The sequence below is a fragment of the Colletotrichum scovillei genome, assembly GCF_011075155.1.
Source record: "Colletotrichum scovillei strain TJNH1 chromosome Unknown Contig00011, whole genome shotgun sequence".
NCBI lineage: Eukaryota > Fungi > Ascomycota > Sordariomycetes > Glomerellales > Glomerellaceae > Colletotrichum > Colletotrichum scovillei.
The window spans coordinates 1,279,344-1,295,394 of NW_023336269.1; the positions used below are offsets into that span (position 1 = coordinate 1,279,344).

Consider the following 16,051-nt stretch of genomic DNA (forward strand, 5'->3'; position numbering starts at 1 on the left):
ACAAGTCCTTTGGAGAGAATTTTGGGCCCCGGAATACCGTCCAAGATTTGCCAGGTTTAGGAAAAAGGCGGAGGGTTGGTATATCATCTCAGATCTAGGCTTTGAAGTACTTGCTCGCATATATAGACGTTGTATTCAAGCGGTAAGAAGATATTTCTTAGTATGGACAAAGCATGAAAGAGATTTCATGTACAGAGATATTTGTAAAGCGTAAAATAAAACAAATCAAATAATAGACAAAGAATCGAACAAAGTGTCGCACGAATTAGACATGGTATCATATTATTCTATCAAACGGCCAACAAAGCAGACGTGATTCGTGACATCACCCAAAATATGCGCCCGGCGAGCTCCATGTCCCGACCCTTACTCTTCGTTCCCGTCTCCTTCCGAGATCCCTGATAAGATATCCCTGGGTATAGCCCCCTAAAACTCCTCGATAACACGGACAAATCGCTCTTGCGCCTTACTACTTTCTCACTCGCTGGAAACGACACAGTCAACGCGCTCACTCACTACCGCCCTGCTTCTCCTCGAACTGGGAAACCCTCCTATGTTGCACTCTGCTGAATCTAGCCAACGCCCGCTGCCGCGCCTTGTCTTCCTTTCGAAGCCGGACGGCGGCCCGGACGTCGACCTTCTCGTCCTTCTCCTCCTCAATACTCTGGTACATGGTTCCCAGTGCCGAGATCCTCCGCGTGCCCCGGCGCCCGAGAGCCAGGTCCGATCGCATGGGGATATCGAACAGGTCATCGCCCTCGTCCTCGGCGTCACCATCGCCCTCTTCAAAAGTAGAAATTGGCGCTTCAATCCTGGGGTCTAAAGAGAACTTTCGATGTAAACGACCACCGGGGTTACCGAGGGAATATGTATGGCCAAACCGCTCCGGCGACGTGGTCTCTGGGTCCGGGATATTGGATAGGCTGTCAAAGAGACCCGGCAACTGAAGACCGCCTTCGCCATACCCTTCGTCGCTGAAGAGGAGCCCTTCTTCGTGGTCGCCGCTATGTGCTGAACCACGTTTCCGCGTGGTGATGAACGAGTCGGCGTCGATGTCGTCGTCTGACGACAAATAGTCGTCAATGTTGAACGCATCTCCGGGCTTTGCCGGCGTAATTGGAGAGGGCAAGGCACTCTCCAGTGCTGTGCAGAACGATGCATGGTCGCCTGTACCGCTGTGTAAGGAGCTGCAGCTGTCATTGAGGAAGGACGACATGGTAGCCAGATCTACCGTCGTCGTTGTCGTGTGTCGGGAATGAGGTCGTTGAAAGGAGCTGGTGCTCGACATCGTGGGGGTCGCCGACGAAATCGACCAGTGCCGAAGGCTACTCGTACGCATTGGCACATGTTCGTAGATCTCGTCCAGCTTGCTCTTTCCGAATGGTGCTCCGTTACTCTTGGATCGTGAGCAAGAATCATCCTGGGCTTCACGCCACGAGTGGCCACTTCTCATCACATCTGTCCAGCAAGTCATGTTAGCAGAAGATCTTCCGGGAAAAAATCATAGAAGACAGTAGAGAATCGACGGTAAAAACTAACGAGGTGAAGGCGCCGGTGAGGACACATCCGCATAATCAACAAAGCTCTCAACCTCAACTCGGCCGACCCATCCTCTTGTGCCGGGCTCCCCATCGAGCTTCGCATTCCGCGGCCACTCGGTAGGACGGGTAGATGCTGCCGCACCGCCTATCGCGGAGAGGGTGTGCCGTTTGGATGGTGACTTCTGGGTTGGGGAGGAGAATGTGGGACTGGCTACTGACCCTCCGCGGGATGGCGGCCTCACCGCCTGGTATGATTCAGTGTGGACAAGACCTGACGAGGTCTTTGGTCGTTGCTGGACCGGTAACGAGTAGTTGTGCTTGACCAAGTACGTTGGCTTTTGGGTCGTCTTTGGTGACATCGATGGATCAAGATGCCCTCTCCCAGATGTAAAGATGCCCAATTCGTTCAGGGGAGCTTCGCCTCCGAGAGTAGATCGCCTCTTGTGCTGTCGACCATTTGGGGATCCAGAAGCATCCGCTGTCGATTTTCTTAGACTCAGCGTTCTACCGTTTGTTGCATTCGATGGCGTCGTCGGTATGTAAGCACCTAGCGATTGCCTTCGACGGCCACGAATCGTCTCCGAAACAGACTCCATGATTGGCTCGTGGCTGAGGGAGCGTTCAGGATTGAACATATTAGTTCGGAATGGGACCTGGCCGAGGCTCGCCGATGTCAGAGACTTCGTGCGGGCCTCGATGTCCAGTGAATCGTGGCGTCGGGGGGGCTTAAACGTTTGTTCTTTGTCTCCAAATTGGGCTCTTGATGGAGCCGCAAACGCGCCGTTGTGTCGATCTCGCGGACTACCACCGTTTGTTGCGTAAAATGCTTGGACTTTGTCGGATTCAAGGTCTACTCCATTCTCGCCAATGTTGCGGTCAGCAACATCTTCTCCGTAATCCCGAGCGCCCGAAGCCTTCACTCGACTCTGAAACCCCGAAGGCTTGATCTCGGATTGTGCATCCAGCAGATCAATGAAGCCTCTGACTGCAGCTGTGCTTGTACTTTGCATGGAAAGGTGGCGGTTATGGGTGAAGGGAGCAGTTGGTGGGCGAAACGGATCTCCCTCGAACGGTATTGCTGTAGAGTTGCCGCTTCGTTGTGGAGCGGGAGATAGTCCCGATAGACCAGACGTCGTCGATGAAAGTGACCCGATTCGTGGTTTCCTAAACGACAAAGGCGGACCCCTCGATGAGTCTCTCCCCCAACGGCCGGACGGAGACGGTGAAAAGCTGGGAGGTACAGCGCTGCCCGGCGCAGAATTCGGGCGCTCGATGCTGGAATCACGGAATCGCAAGACGGGCGGTGCCGGGGCAGAAGCTTCGGAACCCGCTGCAAGAGACAAATTGGTTTCGCTCATCTTATGGTGAGACCGTTGAAGGTCCTCGAAGACATTGGTTGGCCCATTGCCGGCAACCGGGTAGGTACCTAGGGATTTGTGTAAGTTTAGACTACGAAGCTGGGCTGAGTATTGGATCAATCCTACCTAGAAGCGGGGGAAGAGATGCTGTCGTAGCATCATATGCTTGCGCCTTGATGCCGTTTGATGACTTGTCAGATGACCTTTTGGACGAGAAGAATTTCAAGAAGCCCATTGTCGCAGCCTTTTGCCCTCCATATGGCGACTACACGAGACAATTAGGTGGGCTGTGAACTGACAGCAGACTCAAGGTTGCTTCCCCTCGAAAGCGATGTTGAAGGCGAAATTCAAAGAGTGGAAGATAGTTGAGCACCGAGAGACCGAGGCCTCACCGCATATACGATTGCGATGTGAAAAGACAATGGAACAGACGACGACGATAAGAAGGAAGAGGGTACCGGTAGAAGGGGGAGAGAGGAGTCTAAAAGCCGAGCGGGTGGGCTGGATAGCGTCAGATCCTAGAACCTAGGCGGACTAAAGAAAAAGGAAAGGAGGGACAATGCGACACGACGAGTCGTGTAAGGGTGCTAAGGCTGAAGTGCGTGCATATACATGACGGAGCGGAGCGAATGAGCAGAAAATAGTCTACGCTAGACCGTGTTTTGGGCCCAGGTCGAAGGCTTCGTGCAGTCAAACGATGCGATACCCATGTCCCCGAGCGTGGCTGCTCCGAGTTGCATGGTGTGATGGAGCACACACCCGTGGAAGAGCCATGGTTTCCGTCAAAGGCCAAGTATCGAGACATTGAGATTTTTTCCTTCTGAAGAGCAGGAATGTTCAAGGGCCAGATCGCTGCCCACCCATCATTCGTCACATGAACGGGTGGCTACCTTCTGCACATCGTAGAAGACGAAGTCTGTCCTCAATACACAACGTGTGGCGAGAAAGACTATACTTTGGAAAGCGTCGCGAGATAACCAGAGTTCCAGGTTGCCTACTCTTGGGCGGAGCAGGGCAAGCTTCAATCAGATGCTGATTTCCACATGTCCGAATCATCTGTTTGTCTTGGGATGCAAACAGGCTTCTGAGCGCCTTGAGGAATGGCGCAGGAGTGGCAAAGAAGCTTAGAACAGGCTTGTTGGTGTGGTGTGGTGGTGACAAGACTCGTTGCTCGGACGAAATGGCGCATCAAGGTTTCGAAAACAGGTAAGCAGACGGATAGATGGTCGGATGGGAGGGAATGGGATGGACCGCGGCCCGTGCGAAAGTGACAACAAAGGTGTGAAGAGCACGAAACGGCTTACAAGCCTGTTTCATGGTCTAGTTCTCTGTAGTATGTCAGGACCTCCGGCCGTTGGTGTTGCTGTCCGACTCGAGTGCAAGTGGATGAGGCCTCTCGTTCCCACGCTTCTCGGTGAACTTTGGCTGGCGCACCACGATCGCCAAACCGAAAGCCCAAGGCAATCCATCTATCAAAACAGCCTGATTGGTCTCGGCTGCCAGTGCCAAGGTAATCGAAGTTGAGTTGTGCCTGGGTTTCGAGGTTGAATGCTATCCTAGAGCATTGGGGGAGATTCCAGATCTTGATAGCTGTTGCAAGCGCAAACAAGCATGGATCTGTTCCAAAGGACGACGATGCGCCTCCACGATGCTGGGTACTCTGCCGATCCGAGAAAGAAGAAAACATGGCACTGGGTTCAGGGGTCAGACGTCGTAATTGGTGCCACCTCGGAGAAAAAGCAATCGACGAGGGTTGGAAAGAAGCCCATTTGCCAGCTGCTTTTATTGGCAGCACCAGCTGACTGGTCTCAGGACTAGCCATCTTAGTGTGTCCCAGGAACAAAGTCAAAGAATTCCTGTTGGACAACGCCAGTCGGTAGCGTATGGCTTTGCTCCGTTGGTCTTGGAAAAACTGGACTTTGTCAAGGTGGGCTCGACGTTTGGAATACCTACCGAACCAAGTGGTCGCGGTTAACGGCGCAGACGGATGGGTGTTTGTTCTTGGTATTCGTGAGGCATTAGTCGTCGACCGGCAGTGGCATCAAAGCAGGCGTCGTCCCGCCAAACGGCGCGTATCGAACCATGTTGACGACACGTTTCTCCGCTCATCTGTTTTGAAGCGTAGTCCGCCTGCATCTTGCATTGTGTCCATCTTGCTTGCATACTTTCAATGAGCGTGCCTGTGCCTGGCCCTGGATTGATCATGGTTGAGGGTACCCGGCCCCTGATGTAGATGTGCGTGTGCGAGACATCTTTTCTGCGCCCCCTGCTGATTGGAAGCGGGCGGAAGCAGATCACTCAGGGATTCGCCCCTGGTGTTGTTTCTCGGATGTGTTGGCCGCGATTCGATGGAACTGAAATGACGCATCGAAAGTCAATTATCAATCTTGGAGGCTGGCGTGTGTGCCGCGTCAAATTGCTCCAAGATGGCAAGCCCAACAAGTCGATAAGCATAAGGCAAGGCAAGGGAGTACGGCCGAGTCAACGAGATGTCATGCGTATGGTTGCTCAGGTCGCCACAATGCTGGAAAAGCATCGAGTCTCCGGCGCTAGCTGCGGTGGTGCTCAATGATTGCAGGGTCTGCCACCTCAGTACGGTGTGCGGTGTGCGGTGTGAGCTTTGCTAGTTCCAGCTGAATGGACTGCGAACGAAGTTGCCCAGAACGACTCTATTCTGGGTGGTGGCGGAAAAATGGTATAATTTCGAGGCATTGCTTCGTGTGACGGATGTCGGGGACGTAAACTATTTCTTCGATGTTGGTGATTAATTGATCAATTGATGTTGATGGAAATCCCGCCGTGTTACAGGAAAGAGTTGGCGAACCTCAAGGTACTCGTGAGTCGTAAACCGTCACTCTTGAGGCCGAGTCTGAGTCTGAGTCCGGGAAGTCAGGTACCGCGTCACACCTGCCATATAGTCAGCTTAGTCACATGTACTGGATTAGGTACTTTGTAGATGTTCTGGACGCCTCGCAGCTGCCGATATTTCTTTTCCGTCGCTAATCTTTGCTTCTCCCTTCTGCAAAGGACCATTTCCACGAATCAACCGGAAACGAGATTGTGTGAGCATCATCACGTTAAAGCATCGACACGTCAACTTTTCAGCTGCATCAGAGAATGTGACAGAAAACAGCCACTCTCAATGTTGCGGCCGGGTGCATCATGGCGACGGACACCGCAGTAGGAAACGGCGATTACCGGCAGCAATGCCGCAATCTGCTGCTTGGCTTCACAAACGGACAGAACCCAATCCATACTTCTTTTCTGGTTTCTCTCTCTCTCTAGGTGGGTGCGTGAGCGTCCCAATTGCGCTTTTCTTACAATGACAGGGCGAGCTGGGCACCATAACGCGTTAATTTACCAAAGTTGCTCACCAGCGTACGGCAAGCGCCTCTATTCAGGGGGAGGCATCTAGCTCGTATCCGCAGAGTGGTGGATTGTTTGCTATATACGGGCAAGCTCTCAGCGTTTCATACCGCACGATCCGGCTAGCCTTCTAGCGGCGATCGGCCACCACGTGGAACACAGTGGTTTCTATGGATCGTTTTATCCTAACTCTCCCAATTTGCTCCCGGTATTACCATCATACGCCTTTCAACTCCGACTTGCGCTTTCAAGTGAGCGATAGCTTCAAAAACGCATCCAAAAATCCGAGGGGTTGCCGTCATGCAGCAGAGTGGTTCCAGAAGCGTTATACTGGAACCCGTTCAGCTTGCTTTTCCATACCAACCTCAATCATGGTCTGATTTCCAGACTTACGGCCGCACCCAAACACAGGCGGGGTAGCCCGTTCAGGGGAAAGGATCTTCCACCACCCCTCGCGTTCACAAATGAAGGGTCCAGGAAGAGGCAAGGCCAAAGACACTACTAGAACGCCGTCACGCCGTCTGGTATGCCCATTCCTTTTGTGGGCGGGATACCCGCAGTCCGGCGCAACTCTCCCAGATTCAAGCACGTCGGCCCCCGGCGCCGCTCGGACGGTGCACCGTGCTGCTTATTCGACGTCCGAACGTTGAACACTGCAGCGCCCGAGGTCCGAGCGGGCATGTCAAACTGTGGATGGTGCTGGTGCTGAGGTGGTGGTGGTGTTCCCGCGGTCCGTCCGACCTTTTGGGGCTTGGGGAGCCTCGCAATCACAGAAGCCTTGCGCGGAGAATCGAGGGAAACAAGCTTCCGGATGAAACACACGTTGTTCGATCACTGCTGTTGCAGATACTATAGTACGAGCTTGCAACCCCAAGAAACTGGATGAACTCTTCGAATCCCCGATATATGGCACAACGAATACGGTGGGAGCCGGAGTTGCTAATGATAATACAACTGCTGTAGACAAGTGTCGTGGCGCCGCCTCATCTCTCGCTGCCGGTGTCATCACACGCACTATACCCAATTCTTCAAAGACTACCTCCAAGTCCCTCAGGGGAAGGCAGTCTTGAAGTTATCATTGGGTACAGGTCTACACACCATTAACTACCACTAGTCACTGGTTTGAGGCTTTCCCCGGAGTCTTATCAAGATGGCTTCCACGAGTAAACCAAGTCGTAGTGTCAAGACTCAAAGGGGGTCTTCTATCCGTGATTAGCTCGAACACGAGGGGTCTTATGACAGCTCGTAGGTTCCGGTTGCCGATCGCAAAGAGCGTACTTCGATTGACTAAGTAAGTACTCAAGATTGACATTTCAGGTAGGCCTAAGCAAGGTAAGCAGATCATGTAACGGTTACGGTGATTGGGCTGGACTTGATAACAATCTCAACGTAAGTGCCGCAACAAAATTAAAGAGGGCAGAAATCTCCGTTGCATACGGTACGTGATGGAATTGGCATAGGCAAGAGACGTGTAACTCTACCTTTCCAAATCGCAGTTGCTTGTCAGTGAGGTCGTGTAGGCACCTGATGGGGGAAAATGAAGGGAGGCGCCTTCTCCTTAGCTTCTGAGGTATCTTTCATTGAAGGAGTGAGGCAACCCGGACCTTCCATGATGTAAATGAAGTCCAATGAGAAGGCACACACGTTTTGGGAGACCTCTTTGTGACTGGTCCCAACACGAATCATCCTCGTCTATTACCAACTCCATCTTCATCGTACAATCCCAACCTGTTAGCTCACGATAATTGCGATTCAAATCATCACACGCCTCACCTCCTCAGCATATTCACCTTCGATTCCCTGATCACATAATACCCCTCCAGAAGCTGTCCAAGCCGCTAGCTTGCCTGCCAGCATCCTCACCTTGTCCCAACTATCCTCCATAAACGATGTCAGACAACAACCAGCCCCAACAGCAAGCCGACGCCAACCAGGGTTAGGTCCCCTTCTTCACCGAGCACGACGGCTCCCCGATCATCGAGGATACCAGAAAGAGCCCCCCGCTCAGCACCAAGTCTTCTCCTTCTTCCTCTTCCGACAAGCCCTTCGCCACGCCCAACGGAGATAATGCACTGCCCAGATACCTCAGCTTGACTCATGATCTCCGTCATGCCGTGCAGGCGCAGGCACCAGAGACACCCAATGACCACAACTACGGAGAGCAGACGCCGGGAAACTGGCCCCTTATCGCTTCGGAGAGCACTCCGCCGTCCGCCGAAGTCGAATACTCTTCTACGTCAAAGACAGTAAGGCAGGCAATGCCCACTACAACCAACAACCTCGCCGATTCCCACAGAAAGTCCAAGACAGAGTTCAACTCGATTCCTTCCGAGCTTCTTCATATGAGCTCGGGGCTTACCAGTGGACCTGATACCAGGACCCAAGCCCATCGAAAGTCGTCGACCGAGTTTAAGGAGGTTGTAATAGTGGAAGGCAAGTGAACTTTTCGCTATATATTATTCTACCCAAGGCTAACGCTGTCATCAAAAACACCTAGGTACGGAAGATCAGTCAGACATGCGAGAGGATGTCGGCCCGCTCGACTTCGATCTTCAGGAGCCAGCCAACACTCCTTCTGAGGGACGCAGAGACGAAGAGAGAAGGACGACCGGCCAGTTGTGGAGGAAGCCTGAGTCGCAGGATTCAGCGCAGCTTTGGAAGTCAAACAGTCGGTAGAGGTAGGTGTCGGTATACTGACTGTGATGGAGCAGTCCACGGTGGTGGGTACGGTCGTGGAATTACACCTATGTAACGAGTAGTCATTCCTCTAGTCATTCTCTGAACACAGCAAAAGCCGAACTCTTCGTCCTCAAATCTTCATTTCATTCTTCTAGAGCTAACAGAGAATAATTTAACCACGCCTAACCTAAACGCCAAATGACATACCATACCTGTTCCATCACCCAACCTCGACCTCTCAATCAAGAGACCCAGCCAACGCAACAGCACTAAACCGCAAATCCGCGCCCTCCCTCTCGAGGAACTTGCGCGGGCCCCACGTCAGCGCCTTCTCGCTCAACACATCCTCCCCGGACTCGAGCTGGCCGCGGTTCAGCGGGCCCTTGCGCCGCCCGTCGAGCTCCCACAGCGTGCCGTCGTCGCCGCGCACGAAGCAGACGTAGTGCAGGTCCACGTCGTCCGAGGCCTCGGGCGCCTCGGTCGCGCCCTGGGACGCGGCTTCGCGGTGCGCCGTGGCGAGGGCGGGCGTCTTCTCGAGGAGCTGGGCGCGGGAGACGGGTTCGAGGGGTTCGGCTGTTTCGAGTAGGGTGTTGAGGTCGGATGGTTTCTCTGTTTATTCGTCAGACCCAACTTTGTATCATGAGGAAGTAGCTTGTATAGGAAAGGCAGGGAAAGATGGTATATGAAGAACCGCGTGACAGAAGGGTGACGAATACGTACGGATATACTCCCTCGCAGGCCCATTAGCAACAGCGTGCAACAACCCCATGAGGCCGCACGCGTTCCTGATCGTCTGGCGGAACCACAGCACGGGCTCCTGCGGGCCTTTACCCTTGTACTCGTCCAGCAGGGCGTCCTCGGCCAGGCGGTGGCTCTCGTAGGCGGCGCTGACGGGGAAGACGAGGAGGACGGCGAGGGCGGGGCGCGGGACGAAGGAGAGCATGTCCGGGTCGGTGAGGGAGTAGACGTCGTGGATCTGGAGGGCCGGGGAGAGGCCGAGCTTGTGGAGGAGGGAGGTCATGAGCTCCGGGTTGGCTTCGAGGGGGATGAAGGCCGGGGCTGCGGCGGAGGGGTCGGGGTTTGTGGAGGTCATTGTGGAGGACTTTTGGTTTTGCTGTCCTATTCCGCTCTTGTCGTTTGGTTCTGAGTGTTGGTTTGTAACGTGTGGGTGTGGTTTGTGGAAGAGATTCGACAGAGTGTTGCGTTTGTTTGGGTGATGTAGGACGAAGGGCGCGGGCCAGTTGCAGTTGCTTAGAAGACAAGCGAGGTAGAGCTGCCATGTCACTTTGCCCCTCCAAAGGCAACTGGGATACATGGTGGGGTCGGTGAGGTAACTGGCAGGGGTCGCCCGCAGTGAGCCCAGAATGCGGGGTGTTCAGTTTGGAGCTTGGGGTAGAAAAACACCAGCCAAGGACTTTCTTATATTCAGATTTCGACCACCTGCTAACAGTACAGTTCCTCTTTAAGATGTGTGGGAGGTATTTCTAAAATCCTATGATGTCTATCTTACATCTTCTTCTGGAGTGTATCCTGTTCCTACCCCTTCTGTGTCCGTGTTGTAGTGTACAAGGCCCCAACCAAGCCTCCCTACTCATGCCTTTCGATATGCTTTGCCTGTGCAACCAGACAGAATATTATACAAGTGAGTGTAGCTACAAGACTACATTGTTTTACATCTGATGAAGCTCCCGGAGCTCCTTGTCAGCCTCCAGTCTGAGACTGTCCTGTTAGACGGCAGACTCCTCTTTCGGCTTCTCCTCCTCGTCTTTCAGCCCGGTCTCATAATCGCTCTCATCCACCACCAGAGGCTCATCGAGCCCCGCAGAGCTCTGGTCGAAAACGATTGAGTCATTCTCAGAAGGCGCGAGACCAGCGAGCTTCTCTGCACTAATTTCGTCTTCCTCTTCTTGGAGTCTGCGTAGCTCCACCTCCATCTCCGCCTTCATATCTTTCGCCCTCGCCTCCCTGCGTCGTTTCTCACGGACCTTGGTGTGCACCTCAGGATCGAAGACGGCGTTGGTCTCGAGATAGAACTCAATCTTTTCCTCGACTGCGTCCTTGACGTGGAACGCAAGCGCCTGACTCGTGAAGATATTGGGGAAGCGGTAGCTCACCCACAAGTACAAGGTGATGGCCGCGTGCAGGGACTCGATGGCGTGAAGGTACCGTCTTCCCTGATTGTTGAAGTCGTCGAGCGTGGCGTCGAGCAGCTCCAGCTGGATGGGCTGAATATCGTACAGGGCGCCGTTGCTCCTCGTCGAGATGCACTTGGCAATGGCCTTGAGAAGGTCCATCTGTCCCTGCTCCCGAAGTGAGATTGGCGCGTGAAGAACGGTGATGCTGTCCTGAATCGTCAAGGGGAACTCCTGGATGGTGTCTGCGATCTTGGCGCTGATCTCAGGAACATAGACTGTGAAGCGCTCCGAGACGGGCGCAAGTTCGCGCAATCGCAAGAGGATGAAGCTGAGAGGCGTATCGGGAGGGAAGTATTCGGCGAACTGCTCGATAATGTGCGATGGGGGGTGAATACCTGCAGCCTCGAGCGGTGCCGTTTCGGTGTTGAACCCCTTTGCAATCGCGGGCAAATCCTCGTCAGCAAGCGTTGTAACGTAGCCAACCTTCTTCTCTTCAACTTGGTTGGCTTTATCACTCGTTGCAGTAGCTGCCTGCCGAGCAGTTTTGTATCTTCCTGCTCTGCCACCAATTTGTTTGATTTCGGATGTTGTCAGCGTGCGATGCTGTGTACCGTCGTGCTTCATTGACGTCTCAAAGATGACGCGTTTGATCTCTAGGTTCAGGCCCATGCCGATGGCATCGCTAGCCACCAAGAAATCGTAGTCATTGTTGGGATCGTTGAACAGAGCTGCCTGCTGCGCTCGAGTCTCGGGTGGCAGTGAACCGTAGACAATAGCGCATCGACGGCCGGTTGTCTCCTCGATGGCGTTCTTCAGACCATGAAGATTGACACGCGTGAAAGCCACAACGGCATCGCCCTTTTCCAGGTTGGAAAGATCGTTGCCGAGACTCTTCTCCATCGTTTGCAACGGACTAAGTCTTTCATACCGGTGAACAATGCACTTATCGCCGATACTTGAGCAGATGGACTTGATGAGGTCGACAACTCGTTCTTCGCCGCAGAGATGGACCTCTTTCGCCATGACGCCAAGAAGTGCCTGAGTCCACGCCCGCCCTCGCTCATCATGACCAATCATCTGAATCTCGTCTATTACCGCCACATCAACAATTCGATTCAGAGGTGTCATCTCGACGGTGCAGCTGATGAAGTAATTGTCGGCATCCGGTATCCGCTGTTCCTCGCCTGTGACCATGGCGCAAGGCTTCCCGTTGGCCTGGAACCGAGAGTAGATCTCGTGGGCCAGGAGACGAAGAGGTCCTCCATAAATACCGGACTTGGAGTTCATCAGGGCCTGCAACGCCCGATACGTCTTTCCAGAGTTCGTCGGCCCAACGTGTAGGTGAATAGTGCGCTGCATGGCTCGTGTGGCGGGGAACCATTCCATTGGATACCGCAAATCAGCCAACTTCCTCTGCCGCGCCGTCGAGTGTGTCAGTTTCGATCTTAGCATGAAGCTCTGGAACGAGTATCGCAGCTCTGCCGTCAGGCCCTTGACATCGCCACGGATGAAGGCGTTTCGTAGGGACCAGAACAACGGGTTCTCCTTGCGTAATGTTGCACCCTTGTTGGCCAAGCCAATCGCTTTTTGTATGGTGTCGCGGAATAGGGCGATCTCGTTATTGAGGCCATACTCGCTTCGAACGCCAAAGTTGCGGTACTCGGTATTGGTCTCTGACCAACGTCCCATGTTGTCAATGACGACGTTGAACTGAGTGAGAATCATGTTCCTGAAGACGTCGTATTTGGATGTTTTGCGGTCGGGAGGTGAGTATTTCCTGGTAGAATACCTCACAAGTGTCGCCTGCAAAGTACAATTGTCAGAATGTATCCGGTAGGTTGAGAAGGGAGGCAGAAGCTGCCGCGTACCTGGTAGGCGGACGGGGAGGATGTTGCGAAGCCATGGCCTGGCGCAGGACGTGTCGCCGCCGCGCAGAGCTTCGAGGCTCGCAAAACTGATCTCATGGTGGGCGAATTGCTGCGCAACAAACCATGGCTAACAACATGCAAAAAGCATGCCTGTTTGGGTATGTCAATGACAAGATCGTCTACGTGCTACCCTCCTTTCGCAGTCGTGCACCTGTGCAGTGGGAGGAGCACGGTGGTCACTGACATCCATGAAGGGACTGGGAAATTTTGGGAACCGATAAGAGGTCTGAAATGCTTATCGCCATGACCCCTGATTCGCCCTTGGCAGGTAGACGTGGGTTGCCCCACTCCGGCTTAGCGCCTCCGCCTCCGATTGCACCGTCCTCGTCGTCATCACGCATCCAGATCCCCAGGTCCCCAGGTTCCCACATTGCATTCTGCGACAGCGACCATCACGCCGACTTCCGACCCGTCTAACTACCTACGAACGTACGCAACCCGCCGTCGCATCTCGAATATCGCCGCCTATTCCACCTCGGTGTATTGAAAAGGAATCGAAAGCATCTCAAGATAGGCTCCTTAGATCCTTCAGAAACCCCAATACCTATCATCATGGCGTCTTCATCCACGCCCATCACCCCGTTGCTCTAGTAAGAAGACGCCCACGACCTTTCTCCTTCCGGCTCGAACTTCCCCCGTCTGCTGGACACATTACTGACATGCCGTCGTCCTATAGCTCGTGCATAGCGCACAACAACACCATCCTCAGCGAATGCACCACATCGGCCGTATCGCAAACCTCTTCCCTCGCCTCCGTCATCCTCCCCAAAATCGAGCACAATACCCCTCAGAAGCTGACCTACACCCACGGCTCGCACCACATCCACTACATCGCCGAGGCGCCCTCCGACCATCCAGACCACCCCTCCGCCGGCGGCCTCACCTTCCTCGTCATCGCCGACGCCTCGCTGGGCCGCCGCATCCCCTTCGGTTTCCTCTTTGAGATCCGCCGCCGCTTCCTCGAGCAGTTCCCCGCCGAGACAACCGACTACGCCGAGCTGCCCAACTACGGCGCCGCCAGCTACAATGGCCAGCTCAAGAAGTTCATGGTCGACTTCGGTACCACGAGCGGCGGCAAGGACGACGCAATCTCCAACGTCCAGCGCGAGATCGACGACGTCCGGGGCATCATGACGCGCAATATCGAGGGCTTGCTCGAGAGAGGCGAGCGCATCGACTTGCTCGTCGACAAGACGGACCGTCTCGGCGGCAGCGCGCGCGAGTTCCGCGTCCGCAGCCGCGGCTTGAAGAGGAAGATGTGGTGGAAGAACGTCAAGCTGATGGCGCTCCTCACGCTGGTCGTGGTGCTCATCGTACTCGCCATCGTGATTGCGGTGAAGAACTAAAAGCAAGCAGGACAACTGTTTTCGCCTGGTGCTGGGTTTGGAGAGTTTGGCTTCGAATTGGCTTCGTGTAGCGGGCACGGAGCTATGTACACATGAACGCGACGTGTTTCGATGGTGTAAAGTGCTGCTAGTCAAATTGGGCAAATGGTTTGGCTTGAATTGGCGAAACGGGAAACGCAACTTTTTTTTTGGGAAACAAAACGACGAGACTTTTAATTTTCGTTATGAAGAAACCCTCGATGGGGTTACACTCAACCACACATCTCCTAAACTGTCACTTGTGGGTTCAGGAACCACATCGAAATACAAGTAAATCGATTAATCCGCTTTCACTGATCACTTGTGTATGTCAGTGTTTACACCGCGGCACGGTAGCCCTTCTCGAGACTTATTCGGTGTCTCTTATACGGCAACGGCAATGATTGATAAACAAGAGGGAAATGAGCAAGACCGTTGAGATTCTACTACCTGAACTAGGCAATTTCAACGTGCTGGCATGTAGCCCATTTGAAGACGAATATGAATCAAACGGCTTCGAATAATAAAAAAGTTTACACGTATATTGTACAAAGAGACGGCATACGAGTCCTTCCATGATCAGACATTTATATCCCAGTTAAAGTCATACCTGATCATCATGCTCTCTAATTTATATATATTTGCCCCAAGGAACACAGAGTAGCCTAGCGACACCTAACACATTGTATCACTGGAGCTTTATTGCACCATCCCCCTTGTCTGTCCTCCTTTAATTCCCTTTCTCTGTCTTCTGCTAGACGTTCCGTACTATCATTGAATCCGCCGGTCCAGTCATTTCAGACAAGGCATCGATGGACTAGTAATCCTCCCTCTCAATGAACAATCATTAAACATTCGAAAGCCGCTGACTCTCGAAGGTTTCAGCTTTGGATCAACACCCCTGATAGTCCTTTCTTTGCTCTTCCTTCCCTCCGATACTGTAAGACGGGTGATAGCTACCTTACCCTACGTAGGCAGCGCCCATCAGCGTGGCACGAGAAGCCAAGATGAATGAGATTCAGATGAAAAAAGAAAATGAAATGTCTGAAGCGGCATGAGGGTATTCGCCACACATCAGACTAAAACACAAGCCGCATCCAGATCTCGGGTAGTATCCTCTTCCAACAAAGCATCATCTAGCAACACACTCAGCCTCGGCAAAGATTATTCCAGCGGCGCCGCCGCCCATAAAAGCTGGCAGTGTTGCTTCCCCCCTCCCACCTCCCCGGCAGCTTTGATAACATCGCTCATCTGATCAGAAACTGAAAATATAGAGAAACCGAACCACATCAGCCCCTCTCATCACAGCTTCGGCGGAGAGCTCCCTTCGACCGCCAGCCTCCTCCGCCCGTCTTGATAGACGTAGCCGTGCGCCACGGGATTGAGGCCCATGCCAGGCGCCAGGGTCACCGGCGGTCGCCGCAGCTTCTCTGTGAAGAAGACGGGATGCCGGATTGATGAGTTATGCTGTAGCTGCTGCTGCTGCTGTTGCTGTTGATGGTGATAATGTTGTTGCTGCTGCTGCGCCATTGCTGTCTCGGCCGTAGCAGCGTGGTGTCGTTCCCAAGCACTCTGTAGCGGTGGCGGATGCCGAGGTTGTGATGATAATGATGCGGCTGTTGCGGTGTGATGCGCCGTGCCTGGTGCTGCCGTACTACTGGACATTGTGTACGGGCTCGA

At 53.5% G+C, this 16,051-nt stretch overlaps 4 protein-coding genes across 4 annotated transcripts; 1 reads left to right on the forward strand and 3 right to left on the reverse strand.

Moving 5' to 3' along the window:
- Nucleotides 1-295: 295 nt before the first annotated feature.
- Nucleotides 296-6,344, reverse strand: HER10_EVM0011170 (uncharacterized protein). The gene is made up of 3 exons (XM_035480608.1): nt 3,026-6,344; nt 1,540-2,967; nt 296-1,458 (listed from the first exon to the last, which is right to left on the reverse strand). The coding sequence occupies exons 1-3, from the start codon at nt 3,132-3,134 to the stop codon at nt 509-511; spliced, it is 2,487 nt and encodes an 828-aa protein (XP_035327286.1). The 5' UTR covers nt 3,135-6,344; the 3' UTR covers nt 296-508.
- A 2,725-nt stretch (nt 6,345-9,069) lies between these two features.
- Nucleotides 9,070-10,177, reverse strand: HER10_EVM0000846 (ubiquitin carboxyl-terminal hydrolase, family 1). The gene is made up of 2 exons (XM_035470613.1): nt 9,665-10,177; nt 9,070-9,553 (listed from the first exon to the last, which is right to left on the reverse strand). The coding sequence occupies exons 1-2, from the start codon at nt 10,035-10,037 to the stop codon at nt 9,183-9,185; spliced, it is 744 nt and encodes a 247-aa protein (XP_035326494.1). The 5' UTR covers nt 10,038-10,177; the 3' UTR covers nt 9,070-9,182.
- Nucleotides 10,178-10,486: 309 nt separating this feature from the next.
- HER10_EVM0013204 (uncharacterized protein) lies at nt 10,487-13,153 on the reverse strand. Its single transcript, XM_035482568.1, has 2 exons — nt 12,948-13,153; nt 10,487-12,882 (listed from the first exon to the last, which is right to left on the reverse strand). The coding sequence occupies exons 1-2, from the start codon at nt 13,041-13,043 to the stop codon at nt 10,672-10,674; spliced, it is 2,307 nt and encodes a 768-aa protein (XP_035327460.1). The 5' UTR covers nt 13,044-13,153; the 3' UTR covers nt 10,487-10,671.
- A 225-nt stretch (nt 13,154-13,378) lies between these two features.
- Nucleotides 13,379-15,263, forward strand: HER10_EVM0001779 (synaptobrevin). Its single transcript, XM_035471514.1, has 2 exons — nt 13,379-13,597; nt 13,684-15,263. Exons 1-2 carry the CDS (start codon nt 13,560-13,562, stop codon nt 14,351-14,353), a joined length of 708 nt encoding a protein of 235 aa, XP_035326561.1. The 5' UTR covers nt 13,379-13,559; the 3' UTR covers nt 14,354-15,263.
- Nucleotides 15,264-16,051: the final 788 nt, after the last annotated feature.